General features: G+C 30.5%; 1 protein-coding gene across 4 annotated transcripts; it reads right to left on the reverse strand.

The window, feature by feature from the left end:
* Nucleotides 1–1,604: 1,604 nt before the first annotated feature.
* LOC144836966 (uncharacterized) lies at nt 1,605–22,340 on the reverse strand. Of its 4 annotated transcripts, none has more exons than XM_078691921.1 (20): nt 22,268–22,340; nt 21,081–21,324; nt 17,909–18,071; nt 16,910–17,037; nt 16,359–16,478; nt 15,545–15,693; nt 14,770–14,881; nt 14,150–14,245; nt 11,885–12,013; nt 11,160–11,255; nt 10,787–10,978; nt 10,218–10,391; nt 9,792–9,887; nt 8,589–8,678; nt 6,519–6,621; nt 5,786–5,967; nt 5,122–5,319; nt 4,569–4,787; nt 3,957–4,043; nt 1,605–3,450 (listed from the first exon to the last, which is right to left on the reverse strand). In XM_078691921.1, exons 2-20 carry the CDS (start codon nt 21,279–21,281, stop codon nt 3,394–3,396), a joined length of 2,592 nt encoding a protein of 863 aa, XP_078548047.1. In that variant the 5' UTR covers nt 21,282–21,324; nt 22,268–22,340; the 3' UTR covers nt 1,605–3,393. The 4 variants fall into 4 exon arrangements, with proteins under 4 accessions (XP_078548047.1, XP_078548046.1, XP_078548048.1 ...); XM_078691920.1 differs by having other exon boundaries at nt 21,081–21,318; nt 22,268–22,335; XM_078691922.1 differs by having other exon boundaries at nt 22,273–22,334.
* Nucleotides 22,341–22,422: the final 82 nt, after the last annotated feature.

Raw genomic sequence — 22,422 nt, forward strand, 5'->3', positions numbered from 1 at the left:
AACCAAGCTTGGTCATAGATTATAAATAGATAATAAATTCGGTAAATCGCGTGTAACATCTAAAATCTTACTCAATGGTGTAGAAAGTTTGTGCATACTTTCGGTTTAACCACCTAATTTCATTTCATTTAGGCCTAATTATAATTTCTTTTTATTTCAAGAAGTACATAATGTTTATATAGTTTACATTTAGATTGACAATTTGTGTTTTTTACATGTAACATGTAACATGTACTGCAGATATTACTGGGGTTCTAAAGTATGTATTAATTTTATAATAAAATATAATTTTTATCTGCAATAATAAACGGAAAAAGATAAAAAGAAAAAACGTTAAATGGTGATAATTCGTTCATTAACTATTGTTCTATTATTATGCATACTTTTTGTTAAAAACAACCCATTGGAACGATTTAATTTTAAGCATAAAAAATGGTATAAGATCATACAGGTTACAACATTTTTTAACCAACTGACGACACAAAATGTTGAATTTCAAGTATTATTTGTCTTAAAACAAAAAAACAAGGTAATATAAATAAATAATGTTTCCATAAACAAAAAACTTTGTTCAGCCTTGTATCTATGCAAAATCTAACCATACAACTTTGATTCCGTTTAATGCCATAACAAGTGATGACAAGTATGGCCAACTTACCATAATTGAGTTGGGTATGCCTCATTCACGTAATGAACTGCCTGATATGCTACGTGAAATACCGATGGTGCATAAGGACAGCATAGTTATAAACGGCAAGTCTTAATATCTAAACATATTCCGTACATCAATAATGATAATCTAACTGTGAATTAGTTACTGTATCGACTACTACTGTACTCACACACAGTGAATGCATGATGAACTACATACATAGCCAGTTCACTTTTGTGCACAAAATACCTTATACAAAAATATTTTTGTTGTACAGTTACTTGTGCACAATGAATAGCATTATACAATATTTTTCCTTTACGATGAATAGAATCACAATTTTGGTCGTACTTCATTGTTGCACACAATGGTAATTGTAATTTGTACTATGAATTTAAATACAAGGAAGTTTATCCATGGAGGAATCCTACATGGTTTATCAATTGTGTCATTTTAACGTTTGACTTGTAAATCAATGGAGAGGAAGCTTGGTCAAACTTGCTAACAATAGAGACTTTCTACAAGGTAGCGTTAAAAATGTCAGAATTGTTGGCTTTAAATATCCCAAGCGCAGCTTCCTCAACTATGTAGATGTTGAAATTCAAATAAACTTTACTGCTAATTTTGTTGAATGAAATCACTCATTTTCATACTATATTACATGCAGGATTCAATTACAGTTGATACTATTATTTATGTGATTCACCCTTTAATAGCACTTTCGATAATTGTCATTTTACATTTTAAAATTATTCATTTTTTTTATAATATTTTAGTAAAGTATCTCTGTTTTAATTAGCGTTTTGTTTTTTTCTATATTGGGAGACATTTTGTTCCACTGTTTTCTTATTTTTTCTTCTCTTTTAAAAATAAATATATTGATTTGATTGATATAAATTATTCAAAGAAATGGATACTAAACATACGGCGCTTACTCTTTTATAATATAAAATTGTATTATAATACATTTTAATATAACATTCAGCTACAACAATTTACAGTAACAATACTAGAATACCTCTATGCAGTAATATTAAGCTCCCTCAGATTAATTGCCCAAAGCCAAGACAACCCTACTTACAGCACAGTTTAATTCTTAAAAGAAAACCTGAATTCATACTATAAACTTAGTGGAAAATTTGCACCAGTAACAGTACTACTTAAAGTCTGAGTATTAGTATTAATTCTCAAACCATTTCTGAATATTAATACCAAATAGCATTAGTGTGGCATTTGTTATTTACAGTTACTAAAATATACATATTTATAATTTCATTTCTTAATTTGATTTATTATACTGTAATTGAATAAACATACTGTGTAAAGTGTAAAATAATTTCAATTCAATAATAAATTAGTATGGTTACGGCATTCTGTTATAACCATTCAATATACATCTACATACAAAACTTCATGACCACTGACTTTGCTACTACACTTTGTTCAAGTTCCAAGACAGATTTAAGCAAATAGTTTTTTGCGATTTTGTTTGTGAGCATGTCTATATGCAAGTCAATATTATACAGGAATGAACACAAACATGAGTTTATATAGATTAATAATAATATAATAATAATAATTTATATATATACAATTATATGTCACTATATCTCCATAAGTAGGTATCTCTTAACATTAAAACCAAAAAACAGTGATTGAAATTACGACATTTTGATAATTTATGGATCAAAACCTCTCATATAAAAACCCAAATTTGCTGTTGCCAACAAGTAAATTGTAATCAACTGTAAAATATACTGTCCAGTTAGGACTTTTAAAATTGTATTTTTAAAACTATTTTTGTAATTTATAAGATTTTTTCGCAAGATTTCCCAGGTTCCAACCGGTATTAAAAATGGTGTTGGATAAGAAAATTATCAAATTATACATAAAATAAACACTTGTCTAGTACTAGTAGTGGTAGGTTAGGCCTAGCCATTAATCACAAATGAGCAATCATAATGCTATATTTTGTCAATTGGATTGATAAAGTACAATAATGTTGTCTTTTTTTTTTATTTAGATATTGTATAATATATTATATTTTGTAATTTTTAAACTTTATAGATGAGGAAATCTATGAAAATGGCAAAAAGCCGCTCTAACGAAGATTCAAACTAGAAACATTTGTCTGAATACAGAATCTTGGTTTCTCATTTTCACAGATTAATACTGTATTCCGTATATAACAAAGCAGTTTAGAATGTTGTCTATGCCTGTGAATTTATATCATATTTTCTACATTTGATATAGATCAATTGATTTGCTTACCCTTTTCACATCTGCAACATGTAACAACTTGTTACAATTTGAAACCAGGTTTAACTGACCAATCATGGTAATAAAATAGTGCGCAACTATGCTTTTCTCCCAAGATTTCACAAGGTTCACGTATGCGTGTGTGAAAACATGTAATAAGTCGAGAGATTCAACAGTGTACAACGTGTTACAAGTTGTTACATTTTATATTAAGATAAGATAATAATATTTATATATATCCACAAAGTGCTCAAGGCACTAAATGAAGATGCAGATGTGAAAAGACTATAAGACCCTAAATTGGAATCGACAATGTATGTGCTACATTTACATATCTAATACTTTACTTTCTATTCATTTATATTATTATGTACCAATGCATTTCAATTTTATCACTTCAGATGACCATTGACAACTTGACCATTGGATCATTTTGCTTGACCACTGTGTAAATTTGGTTCACTCATGGAAACAGTCTTTGATCACCTGCGAGAAATGAAACCCTTCTTCTGGGATGGCTTGGAACCAAACCAGGATTGCTATAAAAACACACAAAAAAAAGATAAAATCTTACATGTTTTCTCCAAATGCAGAATAAAACAAAAAAATAATTCTTAATTATACAATGTGTATGGTTAAAAAATAAACATGTTTAATAATAATTTTGAGTATGTATGTGGGCATGTCATTTTTATACAAGTGGTCATGTCTAGTGGGTCAGCAGATAAGGCTAGAACACAGCAAAAACCTTAAGCCATAGTTTTGGAGGTTATACATCGGGATAAGTTGCATTTTGAAGAACACAGTGCATCTTTAGAAGGGTGGGTGTTTTCTGTTTGACATGTGAGCAATAATTCAGGTCAGTAATCACAGGTTATTTCTACATTTTGATGTAATAAATTGTTGGTATAAAAGTATTATCACACTGCTAGGCACTTTCAGGTGTGTTATTTAGGCCTGGGGAAAACCCACCAATGTTAGGGAACTTTTGCAATGCTTTACGTTACTTAAATTATACTGTACATATAAATAAATTATGAATTACCTTCCATTCTATCACCTGCTTGATTCCTTGAACTTCTGTAGGTGTTAACTCTAAAACGGTTGCTACTGCCTTTAATAACTGCAGAGCCTGAAACGTACAACAATACATAAAAGAAGTTTACAAAATTATATAAATATAAACATAATTATAATACATAATATAACTAAATAATTAGGCAGTATTCATTAAACGAACATAGTTAATACATACCAAAAAAACCTAATTGTAACTTTACAACAAGAGAGTTTAATATTTAATATTTCCAGCAAAATAAAAGCATCTTTTCTATTTGAGACCAAGGTGAATGTTTGTAGAAGTTTTCATGTTAACTTCTGGTTACTACAGTGTGTTAAGATATTACATGCACAAAAATGTTTGATGTACAGTAAATGATGTTACAAAAGTAAATCACACTGAAAGTTTACAGTTTCTATTCTAGAATGACTTAAAAATGTTTCATGTTAATAGCATACTTTAAGATATTACAGCAACAACAAAAGACCATGGGAGAGAGAAAGAAAATTAAAGAAGTAAGATTTCAACAATCACAATAAGTGATACATCCTGTCAGTAGGAGGATCACACATATTCCATAATGGCTATAATCATTACCTCCATTTCAGTACTACATATAAATTTGTACACAACATGTTTTAGATACTGGAAGTTGATCTCGCGTAGGTCATTCTTGGCGTTACCGATGCTACTTATAGCAGCTGGTGACGTTGACACACGAGGTAAATTGTTCGGGGCAAGATGATTGTTATCACGGGCATGACGAGGATCCTCATCTGATGAGTTATAACCTCCACCGCTACCAGATTGCATTTTCTATAAAAAAAAATATTGCAAAGTCTTTACAATACATCTCTCTCTTCTTAAACGTAGTATAATTGTTAGACATCGCGCGTCTCACTTGTGTTCACCACTCTATAAGTTTTTGAGCAAGCATATATGTCCACATGTGAAAATTCCTTTAAAATTATTTTGAAAATTTTCTAGAATCTTATCCATAGGATTAAAACAAGGCAGAAAAAAAGTATTGTATTGGTGCAGATTAATGTTTTTCATTCATGATATATTTTCATAATTCCAGAAATTCTTATAATTTTATTTAAATAATACCACAAAAGAGTATTCGGGTATATTTACAATTTTAACTTACCAGTTCCCTTTGTAGTGTTTTCTTGAGGTCTGCTAGCCTCTGTTGCTGCATTTTAATTGCTTTATTCTTCTCAACCAATTGCTCTTCTAGGCCCTGAATTGTCTTCTCCTTCTCTCCAGCATCATCTTTTAAATTCTGGATCTCATCTGGTGATAGTTCAGGAGCTGAAGTTTCAATGATTTTCTCAAGATCTGTCACCTGTATTTAGAAACAGAAATAAATAAAAAGGTAGTTGTGATTTTATGCCACACTGAATGAGTATAGAAACGTCATAGAAAGCTTATGTAGAACAATGTGTTTATGAAGTACCTACAAAATTAAGAAAAAACATATTTAGAAAAAATTATTTAAAATAAACAGAAAATATTTAGCCTTAAAGGCCAGGGGAAATTCATGCACAGAAACATGTACAGAAAAGTAACTTTGTTACTAAAACATCAATTGCTTTTGTGAAATTGTATGTCAACATGAATTTTCTTTTTGACAAGAAAAATTAAAACTATGAAAGAAAGCTGTGAAATAAATTGGCGCTTTAAATAAAGATTGGTATTATTAATACTAGGGACTATTTCCTTGAATAACTTTCTTGGTTACTTGTATAACTATCCAATTCTTAATTTTCCTATCTTAAAAATTTAAATTTAGCATTCCATTATTCACAAACCTTATCATTAATCTGTTTAATTTCATCCTCCTTTGTAACAATTTCTTGTTTTAATGTTTTAACTTCATCAATTTTTTCTTGTAATATTTTCTGTGATTCACTGTCTGCTGCCCTCATTTGTTTACTTTGTAGCTCAACCTTCTGAGAAAGTTCCTTATTACTGTTTTCTAATGAATGTTTCTCTACAAAAAAAAACAGTTTGTAACCATTATCACATAAAGTCACTCATTATCTTAATAAACATTTAGGGTTGCATCTACTTAAAAACAAAACAAAATCTAATAAACTATTTCTGCTGATTTTTCTCCAAAGGAAACTGTTTTTATACAAATTGAAATCGTTGAAATATATAATACTTCGCCAACATGAGGTTCATATCAAGACAATAACTGATATTTGTGTTGCAGATAAAAATCTATAATACAATAATCAGTGAAATGGCTGCAATACACAATATAATTATGTGTTGAAACGCTTCTATTTGGCATCGAAATTTAAGCAATATTTTACATCGGTTCCATTTCTGCTGGCAAAAAAGCAATTCATTCACAAACTATCTAATTATTTTTTTCTCACAGCAGAAACATGGACCAAGATAACTGAGTGTAATATGGAATTTTACAAAGTCTTCTCTCAATAACAATGTATTTTTTCAGATGAAGATGCTACTACTGTAAAAAGTTTGGTTTGAGGTCACAATTTTCCAAGATGTGAGTGTATGATTTCATTTTACCTTTTTCTTGTAATTGTATCCTTTTTTCTTTTTCTTTAATGTCAGTCTGTAATTGCTTTATTTCTTTTTCCTTTTTACTTAAGCTTTCTTCATTCTGCTTTATCTTTGTTTAAAAAATAGAATTTAATGTTAAAATATTGTACTATTCATAATTGTGTGATAATACTGGAACAAAAATGCCCTGGATAGTTGGTTTGATTTGAATCAATTTGGAAAATCATTTAAAAAAACATAAATTAATAACATTAATAAACTACTAACATTTACAGAAAAACTAGTCTCTTTACAAATCCCAAAGACATTTTATACAAAGCTACTCATCTTGTTGAAAAACAATGCCTAAGATAGAATCATCGATATTAACATTATTTTCATTTGTGCAGGGGATTGCCAACAATTAAAATATTACACAATTACTGGACTTTTAAAGGGGATGTCTCCATGACATGACACGGCAGGACAATGGACACAAGAAAGAATTACAAGGTTCTGTGTAGTTTAAGTTCAAGTTCAAATTTATTGTCAAATCCATAATTAATTGTTATTCGTATTCCAAGGTCCACTTACATAAAAAATAATACAATATTAAAATATGTAAAAATGTTAAAAACTGGACTTGATAAAATTGCACTATGATCAATCAAGTTTTTTAAAATACTGAACACTTATTACTTAAATTACTTATTGTATTCTAATTGCACATTCTAAGGGAAGAACATCACCCATGTGTGGCACATATACAGATCTTGTTGCTGGATATGCTGATGATCTAGTACTTAACAGCAGGTCATTAGAACATTTGCAATCTATGGTAAATCGTATACATCTGGTCTTCAACGAATATGGTCTCCAGATTAACATATCTAAAACGGAGACCATGGTGTATAACTGGCAAAGAGATGATGGAGAATATCCAACCTCTATTATCAACATCAATGGCACAAATCTGCATAATGTAAACACATTTAAATACCTAGGAGTCTGGATGACCTACTGTATGATAACATCAACATAGGAAAACAGGAAATTCATCATAGAATAATAATATGTGCTAAGGCTGCCTTTGCTGAACATAAGAAACTCCTGACAAATCAAATCATTAACCTTAGAACAAGAATCAAATTCCTGAACGGATTGGTTAGAAGCAGACTGATGTACGGTTGTCATGCTTGGAGACCAACAAACACTGAAATCGGACTATTAACAACAACGTACAACAGATTAGAAATGGTTTCAGACGCGTCAACCCACCAGACAAACATACACAATCAGACGATGAGAAAGAAATAGAGTCTGAGGAAGAAGAAGAACAACAGGAAACTGATTGGCGGTACGTTGTCAATAACCAGAGGCTCTACGCAATAACCAACACGATATCAGTATTTGAATTCTACCAACAACAGCAATCTAACTGGATTTCACACTGTATTCGGAGACAGAACTATGATCCCTGCAAAGTTCTTACATTTTATGACCAAAAAAGTAAATTGATAGAAAGACCGAGCCCAAGTATACTTCAGAGAACTATAAACGCTAGTCAACTAGACCGAGAAGACTATATAAGGAAGTGCTTCCAGCATCTTTTATAGAAGACAATAACTACTATGTCCAGTAGTCATTAAGTTGATTAAGTTATATGTCTTGATGTTTAATTTTAATTTTAAATGTAAATAGGTTGGGTAATCATCAGGAATAGTCCTGAACAGGGAGATGAGCGCCCCTGCTCACCGATGAGTTTCGGGATCCCTTTGACCCGGAGGGAGAGTACCCGTCAGGGTCCCTACCAAGGGTTACAGGTCCCAGGTTTTTAGTTGTTTTTAAAATTAATTAGTGTTCCATGACCTTCTCATCAAAATTAACGTCTCTCATAAAAAGTTTGAATTAGAGAATGTTGTGCTATGTCAACATAATGTCAATGACGGCGAAATGTCCCCAATAATGGGGATAGCTATGAAAACAAGTAACAAGTAAGTAACATGAAATGAACGGTAACATCATATCCTGCTGGTATTACCCTTTGACATGCAATTAAAAATCAACTAAAAATAGCCATTGATGGCAGTTACTTACTTTCTTCTGGAGTGTTACCACAAGCTGACGGACAGCTTCTAACTCTGACACTATTTCAGTACATTCTTTATCTTTCTCTTTAATTGTGACCTAAGAACCAAACATATACACAACCAATAAAATCAACAAAAACTATTCAAATTTTCCAATTTGTATAGCACTGAAAAAATGCTATTTCAGTACTGAAAGTCAATTACTATTTATAGACTCGCAATTTGCAGTAAAAACTATGTTGAATTTATAAGGCACTAAAATAATATATTTGAAATATTTTGTAATAACTGCAAGCATCACATGCTTCAAGTGCCATGGCATAAAGTCACTATATATATAATATTTAATATAACTGAAGCTTAATTTAACAAATAACCAAATTATAATTTGATATGTGAATGAATTTGCTCAAATTCTTCAATTGATGCCTGGACATCAGTCAAATAAATAAACGCTCCTGAGTTGTTGAATCATATATAACATATCAACCAATTTAAAGACCCCTTACCTGCAATTTTGGACGTTTTTTGGAAAATAATACATATATATCACTTTAAAAACATTAAACCATGTCATTCCTTGTCTTAAATGTACGTTTTATGGTAAATTATGATAAAAAGTGAGAAACAATGCACTACCTAAGTAGCTCGCGGTGATCGACCTCTCGTGGACGGTCTTAGGCCTAGCCTAGCTAGGCTTAGTTTTGTAGGCCTAGCTGGTAAACATCGGTAACGTACGAACATCGTACGCTAGCTATATACCTAGCCTGACGTTGTATAGTTGCTGCATTAATTGTCTTTCTATTTTTGCCAGACTCCGTTGATACAAATTGGGGAAAACCCGGTATTTTCGCGGAAAAGTTAGGAGTCTTCCATTTGTTTTGGCCTCACAATCGATCGAAAAGTGGGCGAATTACAGGTGAAAAACAAAAATATCAATCCGCGCGCAATGCATTTTGGGATTTATAGCGGGCCGCTATAATTATTAGAATCGACTTATTTTTCACATTTTTAACCGTTTAAAGACGAAAAAAGTTATCGCAATAGGACCATATAGTATTATTTTTACATTAAATATAGTTTGTGATCTTAAATTAGATCTAAAAAACGTAGGGAAGGGGGCTTTAAACTATATACTATTCAAATATCAAAGCTTTTTAATAATTAATAATAGTGATATTAAAAATGACCTATTAAGAAAAATACTCACCCTCAAGGCTTCATGTTTGTCTTCCATTTCAGATATTTTCTTTTCATGTTCAATTTCTTTTTCTAAAAATTCATCTTGTAGACTTTCTAACATGGACTATAAGTATAAACAATTTTACAAAAATAAAAAACTATAAAAGCAACTCATACATATGCATACTTTTTCTGTTATTTTATTATCCTGTACAGTGTTATTAAATGTAAATCTATACAAAGTTGAAAGCATAAAATTAGGCCTAAATTAATAATAAATCAGCAAATGGTGACATCACAAATTAGCCTTCATCAACTTTCTAGGTCTATACATATAAAAAACGATTTGTGACTTCAAACAGGAAGAAAATGTTGGACAAACCATAAGCGTAAATTTGCACAAGACTCTCTGTTATTTTAAATGTAATAAAAGCTATCGACAAAGAACACTTACAATTCTATGGCTTGATGCATTTTTATCTAGGTCCCTGGCAGTTTCCAGGGCAGACACTTGAGCCTCCAGACTTGCAGCTTTCTCCTGCAGCATCTTCATAGATTCTAATGACTGTTTCTTTAACTCACTTACATGATTTTGAGATGATAGCACCTGTGAGTCCAACTTAGATTTCTACAAATAAAAATGTAATGTTTTCAATATCATTATACAAATGTAGATACTGTAAATAAAATGTTTAAAGTATTTACTATTTGCCAATAAATGATGTCACAACTTGGTGTATGGTTAAATCTACGTGCCTCAGTGTCTGAATAGTAGGGCTATACCATTTGAAGGCAATCAGCGAATAGTAGCCATACTATTTCAGGCATCTCGGCACATTTTAAACATACACTCTCAAAGAAAAGAATATTTTTATACTATTACGGTTTAACTCAAAGAACAAAACTTTTCTAACTAACCAATTTGAAAAATCTTTCCATCATATTTAATGAAGTTATTAATACATATGATGATATTTCTTTGTAATAAAAATAAATTTTGAAAAACAAAATTAAACACAATACCTGTGATGATATTTCAGTATCTTTTAATGCGATTGTCTTGTGTAGTTTGGTAGCATTTTCTTCAGAGGCATCTAATCTAGCTTGTAAATTACTAATTTGCGTTGTGAAGTTTATCTTTACATGCTCAAGGTCTTTACATTTATCTCGAAGCTCTTCTGTATCTTCTCCCATCTTTATATTTAAATTAGAAATCTGCATAAAAAATTATTATTGTAACATAATTTCAAATGTGTCAAATTTGCATCAAAAAACTTCCTAAATTAGTTCACCCACAGTAACTATCAGTATATTTCTACTTAAGTGAACAGGCCAGTAACTACAGTAAGCTTCTCCCTTTCCCAGTAAAACTACAATAAAACTTATCAAGACTTACTTGGTTTTCTAGAAGACAAATCTTTTCATTTGCAGCATTTTTGCTTTCCATAAGACTTTTTCGTGTTTCTTCAAGTTTCTCTTCAAGAGAATCTCTCTACAAAATAATTTAAAATTGAATGGGAAAGTGTACAACCACCACTAACAAACATTTACATTATTTCAATCCATTATGACTTAATAAATTGTTGTCTGTTTCTTGGAAATAACCATTAAAGCCAATAAAGTGATCATTATGATAATGATAGTTTTTCGCGGAAACTATGGTTATCCAAATTTAATTTAACTGAGTATAGTTTCATGGATCATGGGAATGGAATTTAGCCAAAAATAAATTGTTCAATTATACTGTACTCAAATTACATAACAATGAAATTACAGGTTTCCCTCCAATTAAAGACCACTTTTGGGACCCAGGTTTTAGTGGTCTTTAGTAGCTTTGGTTTCTAATTAGAATCCCCCACTTTAATATGCTTTCATCATACTCATGAAGTTCTCGGCGATGTTTCGATCAATATGCTTCGATGCCTCGAACGTTCGTATAGTATAAAGTATATTAATTGAAATGTCAGGAAATTTAACAGTTCTTTTTAGAACTACATATGTGGTGTACCGTAAATTTTGATCAGAATAAAATGTTTTTTTAGGGGATTTTGGGAGAGCTGACTGTATGATCGACTTGAGTAACCAGTTGTTTAACACAATATAGTGCACACAAACACTTACTTCCTTAACTACTGCAGTATACTGCTCATCTTCAGATAGATTATTATCTTGTAGCCTTTGTTCTAATACCTCTACTTTCTCTTGTAACTGTTTAATCATTGTCTCCTTCTCTTCAAATAAATTAGTTGTCTAGAAATATAAACAGAAATTAGAAGAATTAGCTTATAGTAGAATTATGAACATGTCAATTATCTTTTTATTATATATATAAGCTCTATGAAATATGAAACCCTTAAAAACAATCATCCACATGTTATTTGCATATTTTCTGTTTATATTAAAAACTGAAATTAAAATTGTTCATCAATGTGAATGTTATCCAGAATTCAATCAACTGAGAACATCATGTGATTTGGTTAAACCAATCATAATGTTTGTTTTAGACATTTTAATTACTACGGTGGTAGATCTGTCCAGACAACCTATCAATAGACATTTCCTATGCGACAATGGTATAACAAATCTATTATATTATTTATTTTTTGTTTGTTGATAATGTATATGTAAATAATAACATACACTTCAACCAAATTGTGTTATTAAATTGAAACATATCCATCATGCAAACCATGCAATGTACAAAAAAATTGTTAAATTATGAACCAAATTTGTGATCATTGTCAAATTAAATTACAGGACTTGTGTCCCTTGGTAAACACATGCACCTCAATACACAATACAATAAAACATGTTATTTTTCCAATAATATTGAATTGTTAAAATTATAGCGTATTACAATTTTTACCATAAACATTCTACTTTAGCTGGAGAAAAAGAAATCACAATGTACTGTATACACTTACACACAGTACTACAATAGATACAACTACTACTTTATAGACATTGGAGTATACACTCTACAAGGATATTGAAAACTATGTGCAATTTACACTTATTCATTTACATCTTTTTAAAACATTGCTTATTTCTAATTTTAATACAATTTAATACAATACTACAATTTGTAATACTCTCAGTTTTAGTAACATTCTATGGGTGGCAATGTACAGAATAACCAACACAAACACTAATGAGAGGGTTTTCAGAAGGACAGAGGATGAACCATGGGAAATGAGAGAGAATACTGTAGGACACAAACAAGAGAATTCATAACAAGATGTCAACAGTGAAACGCATTAAGGACCAGAGAAGATGCTTTCTTGGTGAAAAACAGCCTTGGCCACCAACATGACTACAAGATGCTTGGGTTTAGGAAGAACTTTAGGGTATAATAACAACAGTTAACTTTTACCTGTGTCTGTTTCCAGCAGCAATGGATTGTGGGGAAGGAAGACATAAAATAAACAAATAAGGGCAACCACACATATTATGTACAGCATATAACACAAATCCTCTTATTTATCTACAAATGTACTCAAAACAATGCTAATCATATTTTGATTAGCAACTGCAAATTTCGACTACTTCGTTATTGAATCAAATTTGAAGTAATAGCTCGAACTACGACTAAAGTCGGGTTTAAGAATACGTGTGTATCACTATTTTTAACATGCAAAGTAAAGTAGCTAAATAAACATCTAATACCCCATATCGCAAAGCAAAACTCAGGAATTACACACCAGGGTGCAAAGTATTGGCATTCTGTATGATGTGTGCCTCGATGTGTGTAAACTTTTGAGCTTTGCTAGGCAATGAGAAAGGAAAATTAAACTAATCAAACTAGTGACAAAAAATACTAATGCCATGCATATCATTTCTTTCTATAGCTTTATAGTGTTTTTATTTTGACAAGCAATGGTCATTAAATATCGCACACACTGGTCTAGTTTGTCAATACAATGGATAAAAAGAAATTACCAATTGCAAGGATGCTAATTAAAATATGTTTTTTTTCTTTGCAGAATAGAGAAAAATTTATAGAAAAAAATATTAGAAAAAAAAGTACTACTAAGGCTACTATTAAGGATAGAGCTACAGTATATCTACCTAATCTATTTTAAATCTACTAATCTACTACTGTTTTTGCTATGGGCAATGGTCGTATTTATCTAGTACTGTCGATAATCATTTTAAAATAAGCAATTTAACTTGAAATATGAAAATAATATTTTCCATAAACTGCATACAATTTTAAAGCAAAGCAATAGTTCAGTTTTAATAAATTGAAATTATGATTACACAAAAATAATTATACTGACAAAATGTTAGTTATAAAATGAAGCATAATGATAGTGAGTAAAATTTAATAAAATGTAATAAAAACAATTGTTAAAATATTGAATATTAAAATGAATATTCTATTACCTGTTTTGAATGTATACTTTTCTGATGCTTTATTGTGTCATAACTATCTTGTAATGCATTCAGATTTGACTCTATATTATATAGTTTTGCATTTTTCTATAAAGAAAAAATATTTTAAAACATGAAATGCTATTATGTGTCAAGTACAATCTCTGTGTTTGTTGCGACCATGGCTTAATGGTGATATAGAGTCCACAGTATACTGTAGCCAGATATGAAAGGGGCTGAATTTAATTAGAACACAAGGATGTTCCACTGGAATCTTCAAAGTGACCCTTTTCTTGCATACACTTTAAAGTTACATTGCTCTGCATTTTTATTCTTTTATTTATTATATTAATTAATTTTGACATACTCCAAGCATTTTACAATTTTGCAGACAATTATGAGAGTAAAAAAAATATATGGTGAAATGTAAGATAATTTAAATCAATTAATCAGTATCAATAGTAAACAATACATTTTCCACTACAAAAACAAATCTTACCTCCAAGCATTTTACAATTTTGCAGACAATTATGAGAGTAAAAAAAATATATGGTGAAATGTAAGATAATTTAAATCAATTAATCAGTATCAATAGTAAACAATACATTTTCCACTACAAAAACAAATCTTACCTCCTTTAATTCTTTTTCTAAACTGGCAACAGTTCCCTCTAAAGTCTTCTTCTGTTGCGTCAACTGCAACATTGTCCCTTCCCCTTCCATCTTTTGGCTCATGAAAGTTTCCCTATGGAATGAGAATGGAATAGTTATACATAAGTAGCTGAGACACTGAAATGAGTTTATTTTTAATGCAGATGGTAGGTACAGTAGATAGGCGCAATATTATAAACAGCTGGTTAAATGTTTGTTTCACTAAAATCAATTTATATGAATACACTGTGTGTGTTTCCACAGTACAATTGCACTGTATTGAAGTAGGTACATAATGAACTAACATAGTACAAACACCTTATTATTAAAATAAGCTAATGAAAAATGGTTTGTTTGAAGTTGAGACACAGTAGTAATAGTTTATATCTATTTTAAATTGCCACATCAAAAGACAAACTTGTATTTATTGTTTTATTATCTTTCCACATTAACATAAATGACCCGAGAAAAGAGTTCATTAAATCGCATTCCGGGTCAAAAGTTGTAAAGAGGTATCAATACAAAATGTTGTGTCAATAAAAAAAATTAAAAATCACAGGCATCTGTTGATCAAAAATTCACTAAAACAGTAACCTTAATTTTACAAATATTTCCAATTAAAAAATTGAAAATAATTTGGGGGTTTTATTGTATTTACCAATCATTTTAACAAAATCAAACAATTAAACTACAGTAGCAACTTCTGTGAATTACTAACAAACAAAAACACTTTCAACTATCATAATTTATTGGTTACCGTTCTTTCTGTAGCATATCCTTATCAGCCTTAAAAGATTCCAACTGTGATACTTTTTGTTCAAGTTGTTGACTTCTATCTCTCAACAGCTCCCTCACACTTTCCAATTCTGACTTACATTTATTTAACTCTTCTTGACTATTTAAAAACTGTAGAAAACAAGAACATTTATTCTAAATATAAATACATATTTTAAAAGTTAAAATACAAAGAAAAATTCGAAAATTTGAAATTAAATACATATAAAATTGTTATTGTGTATTGTATAGTACTGTAATTAAAATATTGATTTATATTAAAATATTATTATATAATACAGACCAATTTATAGCTTTTTTCATTTGTTGGTCCAGTTTAGTTTTGCCTACAAGGAGGACTACTCTAGGTTGAATTGATAGATAACCTAGTCAACATTTTTTTTATTTCTATAGTTCACTATGTCGGTCGGTCGGTCTGTCGGTCTGTCCGGTATCACTATGCGTTTTAGCACGCGACTTATGGCTGTTGGCCTTATTATTTTTTTATGTCCTTTTCTTGTCAAAACATGTGGAAAATTGTATATATATATATATTATTATGTATTAACCTCACATGTCATGTAACGTAGCACACACATTTTATTCAGTCAAATAATGTGGACACAAAGTTTGCCACCTATACCTATATAACTTTACAGTATGCTATTCATATTTTTTATTCTCATACGTTGGGGTTTTTTCCTATTCTCACTCCTGTTTTCTGTACAGTGGTTGTACAATCAACAACAATTTTCTCATAATCATTATTTATTTGAACTGATAATTTAAAATCTCACCATGTGCTTAACCTTTGCCATCTCCTGAACCTGAAAGCCATGTAGTTCATCATTCTCTTCAAGTTTAATAAAATGACTCATCTCTAATTTCTGTAAACGTTCTTGCAAACTCTGCTTCTCCTGTCATTTAAAGAAGATACACCATCATATAAAGATGTTAAATAGCATTTTGGGATATTAAATTTCATGATTATACTGTATAAAATCTCAATTTATATGTTTTATAATCTAATATTATTTCATTAATTACCAAACAATAATTGAAATTTTCTTTTTTTCTATAGGGAAATGTAGGTGAATGTATTTGAGTGAATCCAACACACTGGGCTGATTGGTTTTTCATATATAAACATGAATACGCATGCTTTTATAAATTTATTCAACAATTTTGCTAGTGAAAAACAGACGTCATAAAGCTCAATAATATTTGTACAATGGAAAAAATAATTTCATTCAGTAAACAATGAAAATAGAACCTTTCATCTTTCACATCATGAAATTATTTGTACCATTGTACTCATAAACATTAAATATTTGTATACTATACCTACCATATTCATAGCTTCAATCTTGCCATGCATGTCATCTTCTCTTTGTACAAAGCCCTCCAACTTTTCTACCATCTTTGCCCGCTTTAATTGAAATTCCTCGTTAGCTTCCTGTAGCCGTTTCATGGAAACTATTTGTAGAAAGTCATATAATAAAAAAGATTGTATAAGTTTCTAGATTTTATGGTAGTGTAAGCCAAAACAACTATAAAATATTAAGTGTTAAAGATCATCGTTATAGTTGCTTTAATATTTTGCTTTAAACTGTTTCCAATTTCATGGAATGCCACATGGTTGTTTAGACAAGCCATCACATGCACTTAGAAACATATGAATGTTAGACTCCATAGATGTGGTTGTGTGGTGGGTCAAGAAAACAAAAGTCACTAATATAGAGTAAAGTAAAGAGGCAATCATTTTATAGCATATTTTTTTAGTTGATAGATATTGACAATTGATATTCAATCACATAAAAGTTAAAGAGTAAAAATTTAAAATGTGTAATTTATATTTTGTATATGTTTTTTTTTAAATATTTATTTTTTTCTTTATTGACTTGGAATTGTATTGTACATTCTGTACAAAATGATGTGTCTCTAATTTTACCATATTTCAGTAATACATTTAAAGTACATAAGATTGGGAAAAATGTTGACTCTATAAACTGCAGTATTAGATAGCTGGTGTTTGAGGATGTTCACGGCCTATGCCGCTTCATGAACACATGTAATATTTCTATAACTACAAATTACAACACAGACTTGCATTTGTTTTTGGAAGAAGGTGGAGGGGGGGAATTTATGTATTTGATATTTTATTGTTACTGTTTGTTTAATTGCAATAATATGTTTGCTTTAACAATTTGCAGAATTAGTCTAAATCCTGCTGCTTTTGGTTATTCTAAATCCTGCTGCTTTTGGTTATTCTCAATCCTGGTTATTCATTGCTGATTAAATTATTATTATTACATGATTAATATATATTATACAGTTATCTACCTACCATCTTGTTGTTTTTCAAGTGCTATTTCAAGCCTTTCTTTCATTTTCAATGTATCCTTAACCATTACATGGTATTCATCCAGTTTTCCTTCTAATTTGCGTACTTGTTCTGTTCGTTTATTTAAAAGGGTTAGCATTTCTGCTTTGCTCATTGTGTTGCCTCCCTGTAACAAATACATTCAAATTGTCTAAAATTACATAAATAATGTTATTAATTTATTTGAATAAAATATTATTTTTGAATTCTGGATATGAAAATCAATTGTTTAATGATAACAATATGGTCCAGTAATAATAGTTGAACAATAATTTCAGAAACACTTTCAGTAAAAACCATTTGGGATGCTTATTCAGAATAAAGGGAACCTTTGTTGAGTCCCAAAGGTGTCCCCTTAATAGGGAATCTACTCCAATGTTGCACTATTAAAACTGTTTGTAACCAGTAGTTTATTTTAGGCCTAACTGCAATTTACAATTATTAACATTTCATTTATAAAATTGTGTAAAATATAATTTAAAAAATATAAATTCAACTACAATATTTTAAACTGAAAAATGTCATCATTGAAAAATGGACGTTGTTAATGTCATATAATTGATGCTACATTGTCATGCATAATAAACACCATAGTATTAATGGAAAAAAATGAGTTGGCCATATGCTGACAAAACATCTTCATGACGTTTATACTGTATGTTAATTGACTTGTCTCAGTGAAGTACATTATAGTATCAAAAATAATTTGCATACTTCAACCGTACATACTGTAGAATAATAGTTATCTCAAGATGAACTGCTCAGTGCATTATTATAATTATTTTATTTTGTAGGTTTATTGACAAAGATTGTCAATAAAATCCTCTTTCAAAAACTTGTAATGTTGATTAAATGTATGTGGATTTATTTAATTATTTATTTGGATTGCGCAAAATTGTCCTGCAATCAGAGAGGACTTGAAGCAAACTTTTAGTGGGAGAGACACACCTTACTGATGACAGCTTTTTAATATTGCTTTTTTCTTTCCTCTGCATTGTATATTTATATATATATATATATATTCTCTTGCACTGATGAAGGGCTAGTGTTTCCCGAAAGCGCTGCTTGATTTATATTTATATTCTTTTTTTTATATATTTGTGTATACTATCGAAATGAATAAAATAAAATAAACCAAAGGTTAACTCAACATTATGTGTTTGAAGGTCTTTCACACTCAAGATACACATTTGTAGAAAGAGAAAGACAGGTTATAAAAATTCAGTACAGTAATTATGTAAAATGTACTTTACTTTAAAAATAAATTGTATTTGTTCTTAATGCTCAATAAATATATTCAATGAATGAGATGTGGATCATATTATAAAGCATCTGAAAGTAAATTAGTAGCTTGTACATGTAATGTCAATAATGTATTGTTTTGTCTAAAGTAAAAGACACAAATACTGTACAAGGAAATTGATTATCTAAGCTTTCATTTTCTACCAAAAAAGTAGAATATTAAAAATAAATATAAATAAAATAATTCATTTTAATTGTTTAAATTACAAAATTCTTTTGTTTGGATGTTGTTTACCAAATGAAATCAAAGGCAAGGAAAAACATTTATAAACATCACACAGGAAATCAATATTTCCCTTGTATTGTTTAGTTATATTGATTAACTACAGTACACCAGCTAATTGTTACAATAAAATCAACCTCATTGGGAAACCGAAATAATTAAAAAACATGTACCTATTTAATTACTACCCGGTCTATATATTTATAATAATAATAATAATTTAAGTATTTGTATCAACTAAACCGACGTAAAAATCAAAGGCGCTTATATTGAATGTTAAAAGGATGCGTTTTAAGTTCTTTTTTAAAAATAGAAATAGATAGAAGTTGATTTAGTAAAATGACGAGGGAGATAATTCCAAAGAGAAGCAGCAGAGAACATAAAAGACCTTTGTCCATAAGATTTAGTGTAGTTATTTAGTTTTAGTTAATTCTAGGAACAAGTAGTAGGTTTTGATCAGTTGAACGAAGACAAGCAAGAGGTGTGTAGGAGGGAAGAAGATCAAGGAGATAAGTAGGTTGTTTAGAAGTTTAGCTTTAGATTAGTTAGTAAAAGGATCTTATATTTTATACAGGAGTCAATAGGTAGCCAATGGAGGTTATATATAATAGGAGGTATGTGTGAGGTTCTTCTACGACTAATTCAGCATAAGTGCCAAAATCTGAAGTTCAAAAGATGGGAGGTGAAAATTGTTTAGCTGAACAATGCCTATTTATCATTGAGACCAGGAAGCGAGTGGAGCGCGGTATGACAAGCAATACCATGGTGGTTAGTATGTGAGGGAGCGGAAAAATTTAATAAATTATGAACTCAAATGGTCTTACAATGGCCTAAATATTGTATATTTGAATGTGTTCGAGTTTTTTTGTCATTGTAAAAAAACAATACTTCAAAATTCAGTTATTTTTCTACTGTAATCCAAGAAAAAATGTATAAAACCAGGAGACGAGTTCAATAAGCAACTTCGATAACCCCAGATGGCACTATATTTACAATATCAAATGTCCATCTACGGTAGACCCTAGCGCGGTGATGTAAATTTTGATCGTCCCGCTAGTATCACGCCTAGATGAAACTTTTTGTCCCGATTTACCCTGGCTAAAACAGGAGTGTTGGCATGCATTATTCAAGTGTACTGTGTAGGTGTGCTGTTTGTATCATGGTGTGTAGAAGTTGTGAATCGGACTCCTATGGCATTTTAGAAGTACTGTATTTCAGGAGAGTTATCACACTCCCACATTTCTCAAAAGATAAGGCCTGAAGAAGACTGTAAAAGTAGGTGACAGCAAAGTGAAATGACCCCTGCTCAAAACAGCCACTTTATCTGGAAGTAATAGGTTGTAGTTAGTAAGTTAGAACTGTTTGGCCACAATTTTTCAGCCATATTCATGGCAACACTCACTGTTAAAGTTGAGCTGTGACATTCATATTGACAGGTTATGGTAGTTAATTTAAGTCTGGTGGAAAACATTGTTTTTAGTACATGGCCCAAAGGTCAGTTGACTTTACAAAGTTGTCTGATGGTAGAGTTGACTGTACTACAAGTATTTTTAAAATATTATTTATTTTAAGAATGGGAAATCCATATAAAAGACAAAAACGCTACCCTACCTCTTTGCTATCAGATTTTAAAGACACAGCATCCTTTAAACTTGAGACACTTCCGGATGGTGATATAGCTCTTTCTGAACCATTCCTGCTGGATTGATCCTCTCGGCATGTTACTGGTGAGCCTGGCCCATACGCTTTCTTTAGATCTCCTCCTTCAATCCCTTCCTCTAATGCAATTTTCTTTTTAAGTTTTGCAAACATCTTTGTTTTACCGTTGTGAATATTTCCTACACTTTATCTGACACTATACAGTAAATGAAAATAAAAATAATCAGATACATTATTTGATGATTGGCCAAAACAACATCAATTTATTTATGTTAACTTATAAAATGAAATAATTTCTTCCCATATTTGCACAAATAGTTGATATGTTATTTGTGTCATAAATAAGATTGAATATGGATGGTGAGTCTCCCAACTATTTTAATTGAAAACTAATAACCAAAAATGATTAGGCCAGACCGCCAACATTTACACAAATGATCACAAGTTGGGAAATTGTTTTAAACGTTGTTATAGCGTTTCTCTCTCTCTCCATAATTGCTGGGAAAGGCAGGAATGGAGTGTTACAAAACCATAGCATGTTCTTGATGACTGCAACCTTGCCTATGTACATTTCTAGAGTTGATTTTGACATTTGTTCATGTCAATCGTCAAAATTCGAGTCAACATAAAGCAAGAGTTTTCAACAATTTAAAAATTATTTCAGTAGTCTTGATAAAAAAGTTCTGATAAGCCAGTCAAATTGTCATTCTGCACATCCACACACACATGCGCATCTGTCAAAGTTGACACAGAAAGCAGTTTATTTATGTCAAAAAAAGTTTGATTTGGATTTACTAAATACCCTGGGCCCTAAATAGTTTAATAGACTGTAAGTGTAAGCTAGTCTAGGCCTTCTAGACTCTAGTAGGCCTAGACTCTGGGCCTACGCCTACTAGGGGTTCACCGGCCTACTAGGCCTAGTGGATACTAGGCCTATTATAGATATACCGTAGGCTACTGTAGACTGTATGTAGTTGTTTGGCTGGGTCGGATAGCTAGCTAGCCTAGGAGTAGGAGGCTACACAACATACAAGGTAATAAATTCCATTATTTTTGTCAACACAACACTTAATTTGACTTTCCTAAGATTCAAATGTTAATGATTATAAATATAGTTGATAATAAATGACTAATGTTACCTTACAATCTATTAAATTAAGAATATACAGGACATGTTTACGTGGATCAGAAATGTTTGTATTTCACCTTTCTATTTTATTGTGTCAGAGGTTATGAAGGTCAATCATGACTAATCAGCAGGATTCACGAAACAGCTATCCTATTGGTTGTCGCA

The sequence above is a fragment of the Antedon bifida genome, chromosome 3 (genome assembly GCF_963402885.1).
Source record: "Antedon bifida chromosome 3, ecAntBifi1.1, whole genome shotgun sequence".
NCBI classification, from domain to species: Eukaryota; Metazoa; Echinodermata; class Crinoidea; order Comatulida; family Antedonidae; genus Antedon; species Antedon bifida.